Genomic DNA, 14,499 nt, shown 5'->3' with positions numbered 1-14,499 from the left:
TATTCATGTAAATGATCACAACTTAAACAGTTCAAAGCAACAATACTTAAAAGAAATGATGTGTGTACTTATTGTGCATGAGTTAGAAACTCAAACTGATTGTTTTGGATCTACTTAATTTCTAAAAGTTACTCTTACTATTTAGCGTGAATGAGTACAAATAACTATCTTTAGTAAAAAGCACCATTGGGTTTCACAGTGTAGAAACAGCACATATTTATTGTTTTGGACCCAGCTTGACGCATTGATCTGTGATTTAATCATTAAGCATATGATGTAATGATGACAAAACCTTCATACGAACAATGTGTTTTAATACTGTCGATCACTATTCAGCTGTTTATGGTTGGCTGAAGCATTTATCAATCTTTTACATTTTTCCAGACTCCAGGTTTGAAAATGGAATAAAGTCGATTCCGTCCTCTAATTGCTCTGAATTAGCAATTAGTTAAAATGATGAACTAATTACTTTTAACAATCTCTATAACTGCAGCGCATTTAATAGCAAGCAATCAGCAAGTCAACAGCTTGACCGCAACTTTGAGGACTACTTTGCCGTTTACTTCGGGACAAATTGCGACAAACCCAATGAGTTGATTGATATGTACACATTCAAAGTGCTAACAGAGGTGACGAAACACCCCACTTTCACCCTACACTGTAGAAAATGAATTTAGGGGGTTATCAGATTATCAAAAGAATATCATGTACTTTTAACTAAATAATTTTATTTTTCAAACAAAAACGTGATTTATCATGTTGGATAAACAAGAAATTCAACAACTTCACATTTATAAAATTTAACCATGTTTAGATAACATGAGTCATTATAGTCAGAGTGATATAGTGCTGAAGATGACGAATGAGATCATGGGAAATCACGCGAGAACGTAGGAAATCACGGGATGTCACGAAAGTTCACGTGAGACAATCGTTTGTTGCCTCAACATGAATAACATGTATTAAAGTTGAAATAACGTGATTCAATTTAGTCAGATTCATTTCCCTCCGAAGAGGGTCTAGTGAGATCAGGGGATCACGAGAGACCTGGGAAAACTTCAAAGTGGTTTTAGTTACACATTAAACTATAGATATTTGTTTTTCTCTGCAAGGCACTATTGTATTGTATTGTAATTTTTTTAAAAAATGTCTTTGAATTAAAGTAATTAAAACATGAAAGGGATTTCCACATGATTAAATAACTTTCTTTCAGCACGAAGCATGTTAGTTGCGCTAACTTAATTTTCATGAGTTGGATCAACTTAATAAGTAGTGTGAAGGTATCACTGTAACATAGCCTAAGCTGGTTTCTGTGGTGGCCCAGGGGGTTAGTACGCCCCACATTTGGAGGCCTGAGTTGTCGACGCAGACATTGCTGGTTCAACTCCAGGTCCCGGTGACCTTTGCCATGTCCTCACCCTGTCAGCCTATGGTCTCAAAAAATATGAGCCACTATAGTGCAGCAAAAACTCTTTGGAAAAAAAAAAAGTTGGTTTCAACTAAATTGCCATTAATCTTAGTCAATTAAATTATTTGGTCCAAAACATTTCAAATTAGTTGGGCTGGTTCTATTAAATTACATTGGGTCCAACTATAGTAAACGAGTTGAATCAACCTTAATAAATTAAGTTCAGCCAACACATTTGATTTAGAATCACCCATAGAATAACCATAATAACATAAGTTTAGCCAACACAATTACTCTACATTGGAATAACCTTAATAAATTAAATTGACCTAACACGTTTGCTTTAAATAATAGTAACAGAATTACATGGTGCTGAAATAAAGCAAAGTAATCAGGTGGAAAACCTTTCCATGATTTTTTTTATGTTCATCCAAAGAGTTATTTTTTTCAGTGTACAGTAAACTGCAAGTAAATTCCAACTCACAATCCCTCCCCTCTGGGAGCCGGACCAGCCCCTCCTGTCCGGTTACTAGCAGCGTCCGGAGGAGACCAGCAGCAGAAAGCCGACCTGAGTGCGATATGAACGGTTCTCAGCTCACGGAGCTTCCGGACGACTCAGAGCAGCTGAGGCCGCATGTGGTGAGCCTGAGGCGGGCAGCCCTGCAGGCCGATGATCTGTCCGCTGTGGGAACGTTTTCCGACGGCTTCCTCATCAGATTTCTCCGCGCCAGAGACTTCGACCTGACGCTCTCTCTGAAGGTACAGAACCTGCGCTTTCCCAGCTGGAAAACACTGACCAGTTGCAGACTGGGAGCCCAGCCAGCAGGAAGGCCTGTGCTTTTACCACTAAAGTTTCAACCAAGAACAGAGACTTTCAACTTTCTGTGTCGAAAAGAAAATAAGGGGTTTTTGTTAAAACTAATGAAGCTGAATAAGATTTAAAGTCCAGTCCATTTCTATGCATTTTGTACATTACGTGGCAAAGGTTTGAAGATTTGAAACCAAAACAGACACAATAGAGCATAGACAATGGAACTACTATAGTGTTAAAACAAAAACATTTTATTTAGGATATCTTGCAAAAGTAGTCTGCTCTGAGCATATCTTCTTCTTCTTCTTCTTTTGTCACAGAGCCTGTAAAATTATTTCCTGACGTCCTCAACAGGCCTTCACAGATTCAACACAGAAGTACCAACTTTAACATCCATGGACCATAGAGTAGAATTGAATTTGGAGGCTCACTAAGTCCTGTTACCATAGCAACACTATTATTTACTTTATAATATTCATGTTTTCTAAATTGTAAACATCCCATATCTTGTATCATTCATTCATTCATTCATTCATTCATTCATTCATTCATTCATTCATTTAGAGCAGCTGAGGCTGCATTCATTTATAGTTAACTATGATCCAGGAATAAATTGCCTACATTGACTGTTAGCTAAATGTATTCACAGCCTCATCTATGCATGAACATTAGGAATTGCTTCAGAAAGAAAGAGCATAAGCATTAAAACAATATTAAAGGAATTATGCACACAATTAAAAACTTGTAAGATATAAGTATATTAAAATAATCTGGTTAAAAGCAGCATTAAATAAGAAGTAGGATGAATAGGGGTTTTATTTTTCATGATTTTCATTTGTTTTAATTGTGTGTTTTTGTAGTTATTCAGTTAATATTATAATAGAAAATTAGCAAAGAATGTGTTAAATATTTTAAACCCTAGTTTTAGTCCTCACAGCACCAGAAAATGGAAAACTACAAAAATCTAACTGACTGTTGATGGAGCAACATTCCCTAAAAGACATTAAGAAATCTCATTTTAGTTTAGCTCCCTCTAAAATCTAGAGAATCTAATAGTTCTTATTTGAGCACCAGTTTCTGAGTGATTTAGAAACAAACTGTCCTGCAATGTGAATGAGTGGAAAAAACTCATGTCTGACAAACGAGACTAGTTGAAAGCAGTGTGAGCCCAGCCAACCGGGGCAAAGCTCTGCAGTTGGGACACCAGCAAATAACAGCTGCTAAACTTTGACTTTATACATGTATATATGAATACTTTAATTTTATTTCTACTGCACAATTGTTTACCATATTGTATTGGTCTTTCACATTAAGTTCCAAAGAAATATATTCATATTTTTGGTTAATATTCATTAAAGTGCTCAGTGGAAATTGTCTTAGTTCTACACAGAAGCTAACATCTACTATGTTCCTTACACCCACTCCTGTGGATTCAGTAAATCAGTGCCAATTAAAATAAATGGTGTTCACTAACTGTTTTGTTCTCACTAAGAAAACACCAGCCAATAGTGTGTGAGCCATCAATGGAAGTGTTTCAGCTTTTTCAGCTGCTTTCTTTCAAGTATTCTGGATATGCTCTACAAAAAAAAAAAAAAAAAAAATCTGATTTTGGTTAAATAACTGGAAGCTTACATTCCACAGAACTTTCTGTGAATATTGAATAGGCAGGGTTCTACGGTGTATCAATTTGATTGTCTATTCCACAGGTGTCAATCTGCAGGCCCCTGGTCTCTGTCCTGCAGGTTTTAGATGTGTCACAAGAACAAAACACTGGAATGAAATGTCTTCATGACGTCCTCCTGGTGTAGATCAGTTCTCCAGAACCTTAATGACCTCATTATTCTATTCAGGTGCTGCAGCAGAGACACATCTAAAAGTTACAGGACAGCGGCCCTTGAGGACTGGAGTTTGAGACCTGTGGACTAGTCAAATGCAAAGCTCATGTATAAGAGAGCAAGCTGTAAGAGTTCTTCCATATGTGCTTCCAGCTCTTGCTGAACTACCTGCACTGGAGGAGGGAGAGTCCTGAGATCAGCACATGCCTGTCTCCTTCATCTGTCTTTGGTCTCCTCAAGACATCATACCATGCTGTTCTCCCACAGCGGGACCACGTTGGCAGCAGGGTGCTCATCTACAGGATTGGTGTGTATAGCTGTGTGTTTGTGAGAATGTTGTACGAAGTCTCTGCAGGCACAAGAAATGCAGGAATCTCAGAGTGTTTTTAGGCAGTTCTGTTAAACTTGAAAAACAAATGTCCACTGTAGTCAAGACTTAGTTTTATACCAAATTGCCAAATCCTACATTCTTCCTAAAAGCCTGACAACTATTGTTCTTGCATTTATTACTTGCAGATTAGATTACTGCAATGCTTTATATTGCGGAATTAATCAATCAATCAATCATCAATCCATCACTTGGAGTTAGTCCAAAACGCTGCTGCTCGTCTTTTAACAGGTACCAGAAGGCAGGACCTCCTCACTCCAGTTGAAAGGATTTACATTGGCTGCCTGTTCATTTTTGTATTGATGTTAGTGTTACTTACTCATAAAAGTTTGGCATCTAATTATCTAACTGTTCTCCTTAACTGTTACAATCCAAAAAGTCTCCGTCATGCTCTTAGTGCAGCTGATGAGCAGATTAAAACCCAGTAGAGATGGAGGCTTTGCCATTGCAGAAACACGACTCTGGAACCAGCTCCTTCATATTTGTGCTGCAGAGTTTGTACAGTTTTTTACAATCTCTCCTGTAAAGTCATTTCTCTGGTTTCAGTTTGAGTTCAATCAGGCCTGTTTGGTTGCACTGTCCTTTTGTTAAGTTTATCCTATTTTCTGATTTCATTATTGGGGCCTGTCCATAGCAATGCATAGGGATGCAATCCGGCTATGCTCGTCCCTTGCTATGGACAGGCACCCATTGTTCTTCTACACCTCAAAATAACTGCCACTTACTACTACCTCTAATGGCTCATACTGCTGCGTGGCCCCTCAGTGTATATAAATATATATATATATATATATATATATATATATATATATATATATATATATATATATATATATATATATATATATATATATATATATATATATATTACCTGTATTAATGACACCTGTTTGAACCCGTTATCAGTATAAAAGACACCTGTCCACAACCTCAAACAGTCACACTCTAAACTCCAACATGGCCAAAACTAGAGAGCTGTCAAAGGACACCTGACACAAAATTATAGACCTGCACCAGGCTGGTAAGACTGAATCTGCAATAGGTAAACAGCTTGGTGTGAAGAAATCAACTGTGGGATCAATTATTAGAAAATGGAACACATACAAGACCACTGATAATCTCTCTCGATCTGGGGCTCCACGCAAGATCTCACCCCGTGGGGTCAAAATGATCACAAGAACGGTGAGCAAAAATCCCAGAACCACACAGGGGAACCTGGTGAATGACCTGCAGAGAGCTGGGACCAAAGTAACAAAGGCTACCATCAGTAACACACTACGCCGCCAGGGACTCAAATCCTGCAGTGCCAGTGTCCCCTGCTTAAGCCAGTACATGTCAAGGCCCGTCTCAAGTTTGCTAGAGAGCATTTGGATGATCCAGAAGATGACTGGGAGAATATCATATGGTCAGATGAAACCAAAATATAACTTTTTGGTAAAAACTCTACTCGTGTTTGGAGGAGAGAGAATGCTGAGTTGCATCCAAAGAACACCATACCTACTGTGAAGCACGGGGGTGGAAACATCATGCTCGGGGGCTGTTTTTCTGCTAAGGGACCAGGACGACTGATCCGTGTGAAGGAAAGAATGAATGGGGCCATGTATCGTCAAATCTTGAGAAAACCTCCTTCCAGCAGCAAGGGCATTGAAGATGAAACGTGGCTGGGTCTTTCAGCATGACAATGATCCCAAACACACCGCCCGGGTAATGAAGGAGTGGCTTCGTAAGAAGCATTTCAAGGTCCTGGAGTGGCCTAGCCAGTCTCCAGATCTCAACCCCATAGAAAATCTTTGGAGGGAGTTGAAAGTCCGTGTTGCCCAGCAACAACCCCAGAACATCACTGCTCTAGAGGAGATCTGCATGGAGGAATGGGCCAAAATACCAGCAACAGTGTGTGAAAACCTTGTGAAGACTTACAGAAAACGTTTGATCTCTGTCATTGCCAACAAAGGCTATATAACAAAGTATTGAGATGAACTTTTGTTATTGACCAAATACTTATTTTCCACCATATTTTGCAAATAAATTCTTTAAAAATCAGACAATGTGATTTTCTGGATTTTTTTTCTCCTTTTGTCTCTCATAGTTGAGGTATATCTATGATGAAAATTACAGGCCTCTCATGTTTTTAGGTGGGAGGACTTGCACAATTGGTGGCTGACTAAATACTTTTTTGCCCCACTGTATATATATATATATATATATATATATATATATATATATATATATATATATATATATATATTTTATGTGTGGGGATAGCATCATCAGAGTGAGAGACATAAACAGGCAGGTTCTGTTCTGGGGAGTCTGAGTCTGAAACTTCTGCAGATGACTGGACAAAAGAAGCTTCTTCATAACATGCAGAACCCTGAGCATCCTCTTCATCAGACTGTTATCTCCTGACTCACTGTAAAGCAGACTGCTACTGGAGATGCAACAGCAAGATTTTGAAGACACTTGAATAATGAACTATAACATTTAATTTTCCTCTGGGATTTTTAAAGTAGTCTTTGCATAAATTATAATTTAGCTGAAATGCATGAAGTTCAAGTTATTAAATGACATATTTAGTGGCAACTTCACCCCCAGCAGAGCATATCTGAAAATCATCTGAATCTAAACCCCTGTGTATGTGCTGCATCACATTCTCAAAAAATCTTACCAGTGTTAACTCCTGCATTACTGTCATGGCATCATTATTGTCATGCAATGTAAATGTTATCTTTGATGTGGACAAAGATAACTTTTGTCCACAGGGTGTTTCTGTCATGTTGAGGTTATTCTGTGGCCCCTCAGGTCTCCTGCTCTTAAACAGATTTTTATGGTGCTGGGATGTAAACTCTGATCCAACATATGGGGTCCAACCTGGTACAGGAGAGAATAGAAAGCAAATAGCGTTTGTGTCAATCTTTAGAGGAGACACTATTTGTTGACATTGGACCCGTTAAGCAATGTTTGTTTCATTCTGCACAATGAAGCAGATGTTACTCAAACTTCATCTGGGTCATTCAGTGTGGAGTTCAGATGTGTTCTCTGAGTTTCTCCCTTTCACATTTCATAATAAGGTATGATTGGTTTTTGTCTGCTCTACAATGATATTAGATGGGTGTGTGTGTGTGTGTGTGTGTGTGTGTGTGTGTGTATGGCCATGGCCTTTGTGTTGTCGTGATAAAATAGGGACCGACTCAGTGTCTGTCGTCTATTTGCAGTTACATTTATCCAAAAGCATAATGCTACATGTATTTCTGCAGGGCAATGGAACCCAAAAGATTGGTCAGCCTTCCAGGTGTTCAGGGTCAGCCTGATGACATCAGAAATCATCTCCAGGGAGACAGAGACACAGAGGCGAGGTTTGAAGGTGATATTTGATCTGAAGGGGTGGAGTTTGGGCCATGCCCTGCAGATTAACCCTTCCCTCGCCAGGAAGATATCCTGTGTGCTTTCGGTATGAAGATGGCATGGGATGAAAATGACACGCAAGACTCAACTCTAACTACTGTTTATATGTTGTTGTATCCAGCACCAAATAATGTGATTGTATAATCCTTTGTTCAGGACTCTTTTCCACTAAAAGTGAGAGGAATTCATTTGGTTAATGAGCCGATATTCTTCCGTCCAGTCTTCTCTATGATCCGTCCCTTTCTACCAGATAAGATCAAGCAGAGGGTGAGAGTCGTCATCATTGCCCGCTTCCACACAGAGATGACAATAAACTTTCAATAAAAGTTTATTGTAAAGTATTACAATAAAAGTATTACAATACTTTATTATTATTAAAGTTTAATAAACAATGTTACTTTCTGGTTTACACACAAGTATCCACTGTGGATGTACTCTGAGGTTTATGGTATTTTTTCTGTCATAGGTTCATATGCATGGTACAGACTATCACCATACTTTAAGTGACCTCTTCTCACCAGATGTTCTCCCTCCAGAGTATGGAGGAGAGGGTTTGGGAATAGAAGAAGTCTGTCAGGCTTGGACCCAGGAACTGTTTCAATCCGAGAACCTCTTGAAACAGATTGCTTCCCACCCAACAGGAGACATTTCCACAAATCCTGGAGACGCTTTGATCTCAGAGGAAAATGAGACAATGACTCTCACCGAAGGCTGATGGAAGAGTTGTTGGCTGGGTGACATCATGACTAAAGTCAGAGCTGCTTTCTACCTTTCAGGACCAAATCATCGGAGTGATGGTGTGTTGTTAGTGAAGTTTTCTTTTGAATTAACAGTCTTTCTTGTTACATTTTTAGTTTAAATTCTGATCAAGAGGATGAAGTTGCAACAAAATTACTTAGATAAACATCAACCAGAAGATGTTGATGTCAGGATTATGTCTGAACAGGCTGGGATTAATCTGAGGTCCAGAAAGTAAAGCTACTATTTCTGATTCTCATTTGATGCACTAATAAAGTATTCAGGTTTCTACACCTGGTTGACTTTGAACCAGACAGTTATGGAAGCCTCAAATGCTGAACACTGTTCAGTTTGTCATACCTGGAGGGAACTTGGTAGTGGGATACAGTCTGCCTCAATCTTAAATGTTAATAACAATTGATTTCTCTCCAAGTCACTTTCTAATGCAAATGTGACATGTTAAAAGAACCGAACATATTCTGTTAAAATGTTAAAAGAACAGAATGTCATTTTGTTCTTGAAAATCTAGGGAAGAGAACAAATTTCTCTGTTCTTGAATAGCATGTATTGGCCCTGCTCTCATATGCTGTTAGCTTGAACTTATGAAAAAATAGAAACTTTCCTCAGATGTTAACAGACAGAATCTTTCCACCAAATTTAAGTTTTTAATTGCCGTTTCAGTCCGAGCTACTAATATGAGTCTGTGATATGAAGGTGTGAGCTTTAAGCCTGGCACCTGGTTATCTAAATTTAAAACTTATTTTCAAATAAGATTGGAAATTGTTGTCCAATTATATAGCAGAGTTGGCTAACAAAGACTAACAAAGACTGCGTTTACTAGGACGCCTCCAGCACTTTTAAATTCTTTTTGTGGTATAAGTGATGATAAGTTTAAAATGGAAATAAGAAAATAAGACACTTTATTTAGAACTGTTGTGAGCCTGTTGTGACTGGGTAACCATCAGCCACTAATAATGTTAATTAGCTGTAGCTGCTCAAAACAGAGACCCGGATGCAAAAGGCCAGTGAAAGCACAAATGGAAATAAAAAACAGAACAAATATTGCAATATTTATCAATAATATTGCAAAGTCGATATTATATGTTTTTATGATTCATCCCTAAAAGTGACTCTTTAAAACACAATTTGAAATTATGGAATCCCCTATTTTTTTATACTTAGAACACCATAGAAATAAAATAAAACTCTAGAAAAGTCTGGACTATTATTTCACACTTATTACACATTCTTCAAGTTAGGTTCCTGATTTGTGAAAATCTTACAATAGTTGGGAGAAAAGGTTCTTTCTTTTTCCCTAGGATGTATGTTTGGTTTTTTTGTTTGTTTGTTTGTTGTTGTGAACCCAATATCACATGTTGTCTCAAGAGCTTGATTTATCATCACACACTGAATACTAATGCAAAATGAAGACATTGAACGAGTTAGGCAAAGCAGGTAAGATGTTTCCTGTTGATAACGTCACAAAAGAACCACGTTCATTCATTCCGATGTGGGTTCTCCACATTTTTTGGACCAATCTCTAAAAACAGAGGCCTGCTCAGTCCTTTGCTACAGCCAAGCTTTAAAGGCAGGAGTCATAACATTTTACTGCTCCACTCATATAATCAAACTCGTTAAACTCACATTCCTACTGTTTGTAGAACATCTTAATAATGTGTTCATTTTAATTCAATCACATTCTGTACGTACAATTTGAACAACTTTTCCAAAAAACCTGACTGTCTCTACTCTTCATACTTATGAATTAATTCTGGACTAATATCAGTCCTGTAGAAATGACTAACATAGATGTTAATGTAATAATGTGAGTGAGTTGTGTAATATGCAGTGTTTCTATCACTGCTGCAACAGTTTCTGTGAATACAATGTATTTTGATTATTATTATTGCTTTCAAGAAATAGAATGTATTTATAATTATTTTTAAAGTGCTAAATTATGATTTCTGTTGAGAGTAATTTAACCTATAAAGTATGATTTAAAAATGTCAGTATGTCATTTTTCATATGTGAAACTCGCACAAAAACAAATCGGCACAATAATTGAATTGCAGGTGATAATAAAATGACCTGAAACATTCATATGTCTGATTATTTGTGTTTTCTTGAATGTAGTTATGTTCAGTTTTACTTCATAGCTTGAATTTTTTAACCCGTCACTAAACATAGGGTGTTATATTGGATTCTATAGACACTTCAATCAATCAATCAAATGTTATTAGTATAGCCCATTTCAGCATCAAAGCATTTCAAACTGCTTTACATCAAATCAAACACAGAAACACAATGCAACATAGAATCATCAATCAAAACATGACATTAAGTCAAGTTCTGTCAATAAATTTGTAATTGATTATGTTTCTAAAACAATCCTAAACAGGTTGGTTTTTAGAGATTTAAAGGAAGTCAGAGTTTCAGCTGTTTTACTTGTGGTTTCACTGCTTGTCAGACAATATCAAAGCAACATTGCACTAATAGACATTTATAACTTTGCTTAGGTAAATAATATAATGTAGTGCAATAATCAAATGTACCTTTTCTGACAAAGTTCTCACAAGTACCAAACAAACTAACATTTCCTTCCTCCCTCTATACAAGCTGTCTCAGGTTCTTGCCAGCACTCAGGCTGCCCATCAGCACTGACTTGATATGGTGCTTTTTTATAAAGTCATAATTAAAAAGCGTGTGCTTCATAAAACCCTGGCTTAAATGTTACCAACATGAAAAATAAAGTCTGCTGTATATATATTTTAAAGAATATGTAGATATTCACCTTCATTTATTTTGAAAGGGGAAACCAAAGCCAGAACTTAGTTTTCCCTCCATCTGACACAAGATGAGTGCTAATACCAAATCATAAAGTTTTCACATGTAAATATAGGTCTATTCACAAAACTGTAGGTTGAAGTTTCAACTTCAAGTAGAACAACAGCCCTAAACGTACAGAAAGAGCAACAATTAAAGGATTCAGGTTATCCCATATTAATTTTTAAGGATGGACTAGTCAAAGTCTAGAGATAAATCTTCATGAGAATCTGTGGCAAGGTTTGAATACTGACAGTCTGACTGAGTTTCTCCTACTTTACTAAGGAAAAATGTCCATCTCCAGTCATTTAAAGCTGGTAATGTAGCTACATACCCAAAAACTACTTCCAGTTGAGATCAAATTAAACCAAATTACATAAATAACCCAAAGAAAATATAAATATTGTGACAACTGTGTGCAGGTAGGATAATGGCTTGTACAGCTTCTATTATCTTATTGCATATCTGTGTTTTCTTCCCTGCACTAATAGCCTGTATTGTAAACAGCTTACAACACATGCACATTATGGAGATTCACAAAGTCATTGTCCTCAGTTGCAGATCTCCTTGTTTGTGGGTACAGCACTTTTATTTCTGATAACTGGACAGTCATTTTTGTCATAATATTATAGAGAATTTTGTGATTATTGTTATTAATCTGTCTGCACAGTGGCGCAGTTGGTAGAGCTGTTGCCTTGCAGCAAGAAGGTCCTGGGTTCGATTCCCGGCCCGGGGTCTTTCTGCATGGAGTTTGCATGTTCTCCCTGTGCATGGTGGGTTCTCTCCGGGTTCTCCGGCTTCCTCCCACAGTCCAAAAACATGACTGTCAGGTTAATTGGTCTCTAGGTGAATTCTCCCTAGGTGTGAGAGTGTGTGTGTGAATGGTTGTGTGTCTCTGTGTTGCCCTGCAACAGACTGGTGACCTGCCCAGGGTGACCCCGCCTCTTGCCCAGAACGTTAGCTGGGGATAGGCACCAGCAACCCTCCTGACCCCATTAGGGTCAAAGGGTGAACAGAAAATGGATGGATGTTATTAATCTGGTTTATATTTTGGTCATATTTTTAACAATTTTTAGTCTTTTGTGTGAACTTAGGTCTGATGATGCTGCTGCTACAATCGTTTTCACAAAGTTCTGAAATCCATAACAATACAATTGAAAGCTGTACATTTTAATGTGCTATGAATGTATTTGTTGTTTTCTCTGAATTGCATGTTTTCAGAAAGTGATTTGAATGCATTCTGATATATTCTGGCACATCCTGTGAGTTGATAGACTGTATCAAACAGGACAACATGGTGTCTGTCAGTTGATAATGAAAAGTGTGCTGGGTGAAGCAGGCATCCTTCTGGTTATGTTTATGTTCTTATTGGTAGTATAGATCTGTGTCTCTGTTTTTGATTTTTTTCATTTATCATATTAAATATTCAGAACGGACAAAGTTAGCTCCCTCTATCTTATTCCTACTTCTCTACCATGACAGCTGGCATCACAGACGATTCTTTTCCTTGTCACTCCTTGTCTCCCCGTTGGTGTTTTTGTGCCACTCTGCTCTGTACACACTGTACAGACCTTTGGTCAGTGAGGGAACCTCATGTCTATCAGCCCAAATTCAGTCAGACAAACATTCTCTGCTCTGCAGCTGCTGATCCGCCTGATGATGAATGAGCACAGAAAGCCTTTTAGATATGTTTTAGATATGTATGGTACAGATACATGCTGTGTTGTGGAAACTACGTACAGCAGGTTATCATGACCTACTTATCTCTGCTGGCAGTTTGCATATCAGCTTATAACGATAACAGTTCAATAGGCTCTGCTTAAAACAGGTTAACTGATTGTTACAATACCAAATTCAAAGGTCTGACTGATATTGAATATTTCTTTATGACTCGATGTTTTTCAATTATTACTAATATTATATTAATAATTACTCTTAATTAGGATAACAATGAATTAGAAGGTATTGCAGACAACTTGGGCCCCCAACATTTAGATTTTCTTACCAAACCACTATTCTCCTCTCCATGTGATTCTGAAATATTGCTTCGTCAATGTTACACAACTTAGAAACAAGTCTGTGAAAGTGTTGTCTTCAGTTTCAAACTCTATGAAACTTGACCTATGACCAAGTGCGCACCCAGAGAAAAGCAGTTAATCATTACATTGAAACATGGCAGGAAAGAAAAAAGAAGTCTGTTGTTTTTATATTTTACTGACCTGACCTGTTGAAGCTTATTTCATATTAAAGAGCATATTTGTTTCTTAAGATGAGCCGAAGCAGACAGTGTGGTCTTTGGAGAGTTGTTTCTGTTTGTGTGCTACTTTACATTTTCGGGACAACACAGAACAAAACAGACTTTTCTGTTCAGGTTTTACAAATTTTAAGTGGATTCAATTGTAAAATAATTTTGGCTCAAAAGCTATTCAAATCAGGGCAAAGATGAGTGAGAAAGATTATTTTTGTCACAGTACTCAGTAAAGACTGTACAAGCCTTTCTGTCCCAAACATCAATTGGTTTAAAAACAGTTCTCAGTCGTAAGCAGTTTCTTCCTCTCAATGTGTTTTTTTTCTCCTCACTAGTGAGGAGAAAAGGATGTTCTTTTGTTGTTAGCATAAATCTTCTCTGTTTTGAAGTTACAAAGCATGTTCCTCAAGTATCTGCACTTTATCCCAACACTTTTTACATTTTATATTAACAATGCTGGTCAGAAAGTTAACTCTCTTCGTCTGAGTAAAACTACACAGTCACTTATTGTCATACAAACACGGTTGGCCTACTGCTGGTTACATTCAATATTCAATTACATTAGTTCTAAATTCAACTGAGACAAAAATCTTTGCAGTTTTCCCAGATATGTCCACATGATACACACCCATTTAATTATTGTATTGTTATGAATGTTTGGTATATTAATTGATGATAAAAACTGCTTTATGATGGAGGATTATCCAAGCTTCAAAACATTCTTGTATTTGCAACTGGAGAAAATGAGACGCCACCAATTGGTCTCCTCCTGCACCGTTCACTGAGTTTCCTAATGAGGGCAGTGAAGACAAAAGTGAAGTAAAATTAAACTAAAACACATCATTT

The 14,499-nt window shown here is 37.4% G+C and overlaps 1 protein-coding gene across 1 annotated transcript; it reads left to right on the top strand.

Moving 5' to 3' along the window:
- Window positions 1-1,944: 1,944 nt before the first annotated feature.
- Window positions 1,945-10,680, top strand: ttpa (tocopherol (alpha) transfer protein). Its single transcript, XM_044133391.1, has 5 exons — window positions 1,945-2,167; window positions 4,208-4,361; window positions 7,697-7,890; window positions 8,001-8,111; window positions 8,311-10,680. The coding sequence occupies exons 1-5, from the start codon at window positions 1,988-1,990 to the stop codon at window positions 8,557-8,559; spliced, it is 888 nt and encodes a 295-aa protein (XP_043989326.1). The 5' UTR covers window positions 1,945-1,987; the 3' UTR covers window positions 8,560-10,680.
- The last annotated feature ends 3,819 nt before the right edge of the window (window positions 10,681-14,499 follow it).

The sequence above is a fragment of the Gambusia affinis genome, linkage group LG12 (genome assembly GCF_019740435.1).
Source record: "Gambusia affinis linkage group LG12, SWU_Gaff_1.0, whole genome shotgun sequence".
NCBI classification, from domain to species: Eukaryota; Metazoa; Chordata; class Actinopteri; order Cyprinodontiformes; family Poeciliidae; genus Gambusia; species Gambusia affinis.
The sequence above is the reverse complement of the archived record's forward strand: the minus strand, read 5'-3'. Positions and strand labels throughout refer to the sequence as shown.

Excerpts from the sequence above, each read along its gene's own strand:
- ttpa (XM_044133391.1), top strand. The coding sequence starts at position 1,988 with ATGAACGGTTCTCAGCTCACGGAGCTTCCGGACGACTCAGAGCAGCTG. Across the intron at positions 4,362-7,696 it reads GGTGCTCATCTACAGGATTG|GGCAATGGAACCCAAAAGAT; the intron begins GTGTGTATAGCT and ends GTATTTCTGCAG. Across the intron at positions 8,112-8,310 it reads CAGATAAGATCAAGCAGAGG|GTTCATATGCATGGTACAGA; the intron begins GTGAGAGTCGTC and ends TTTCTGTCATAG.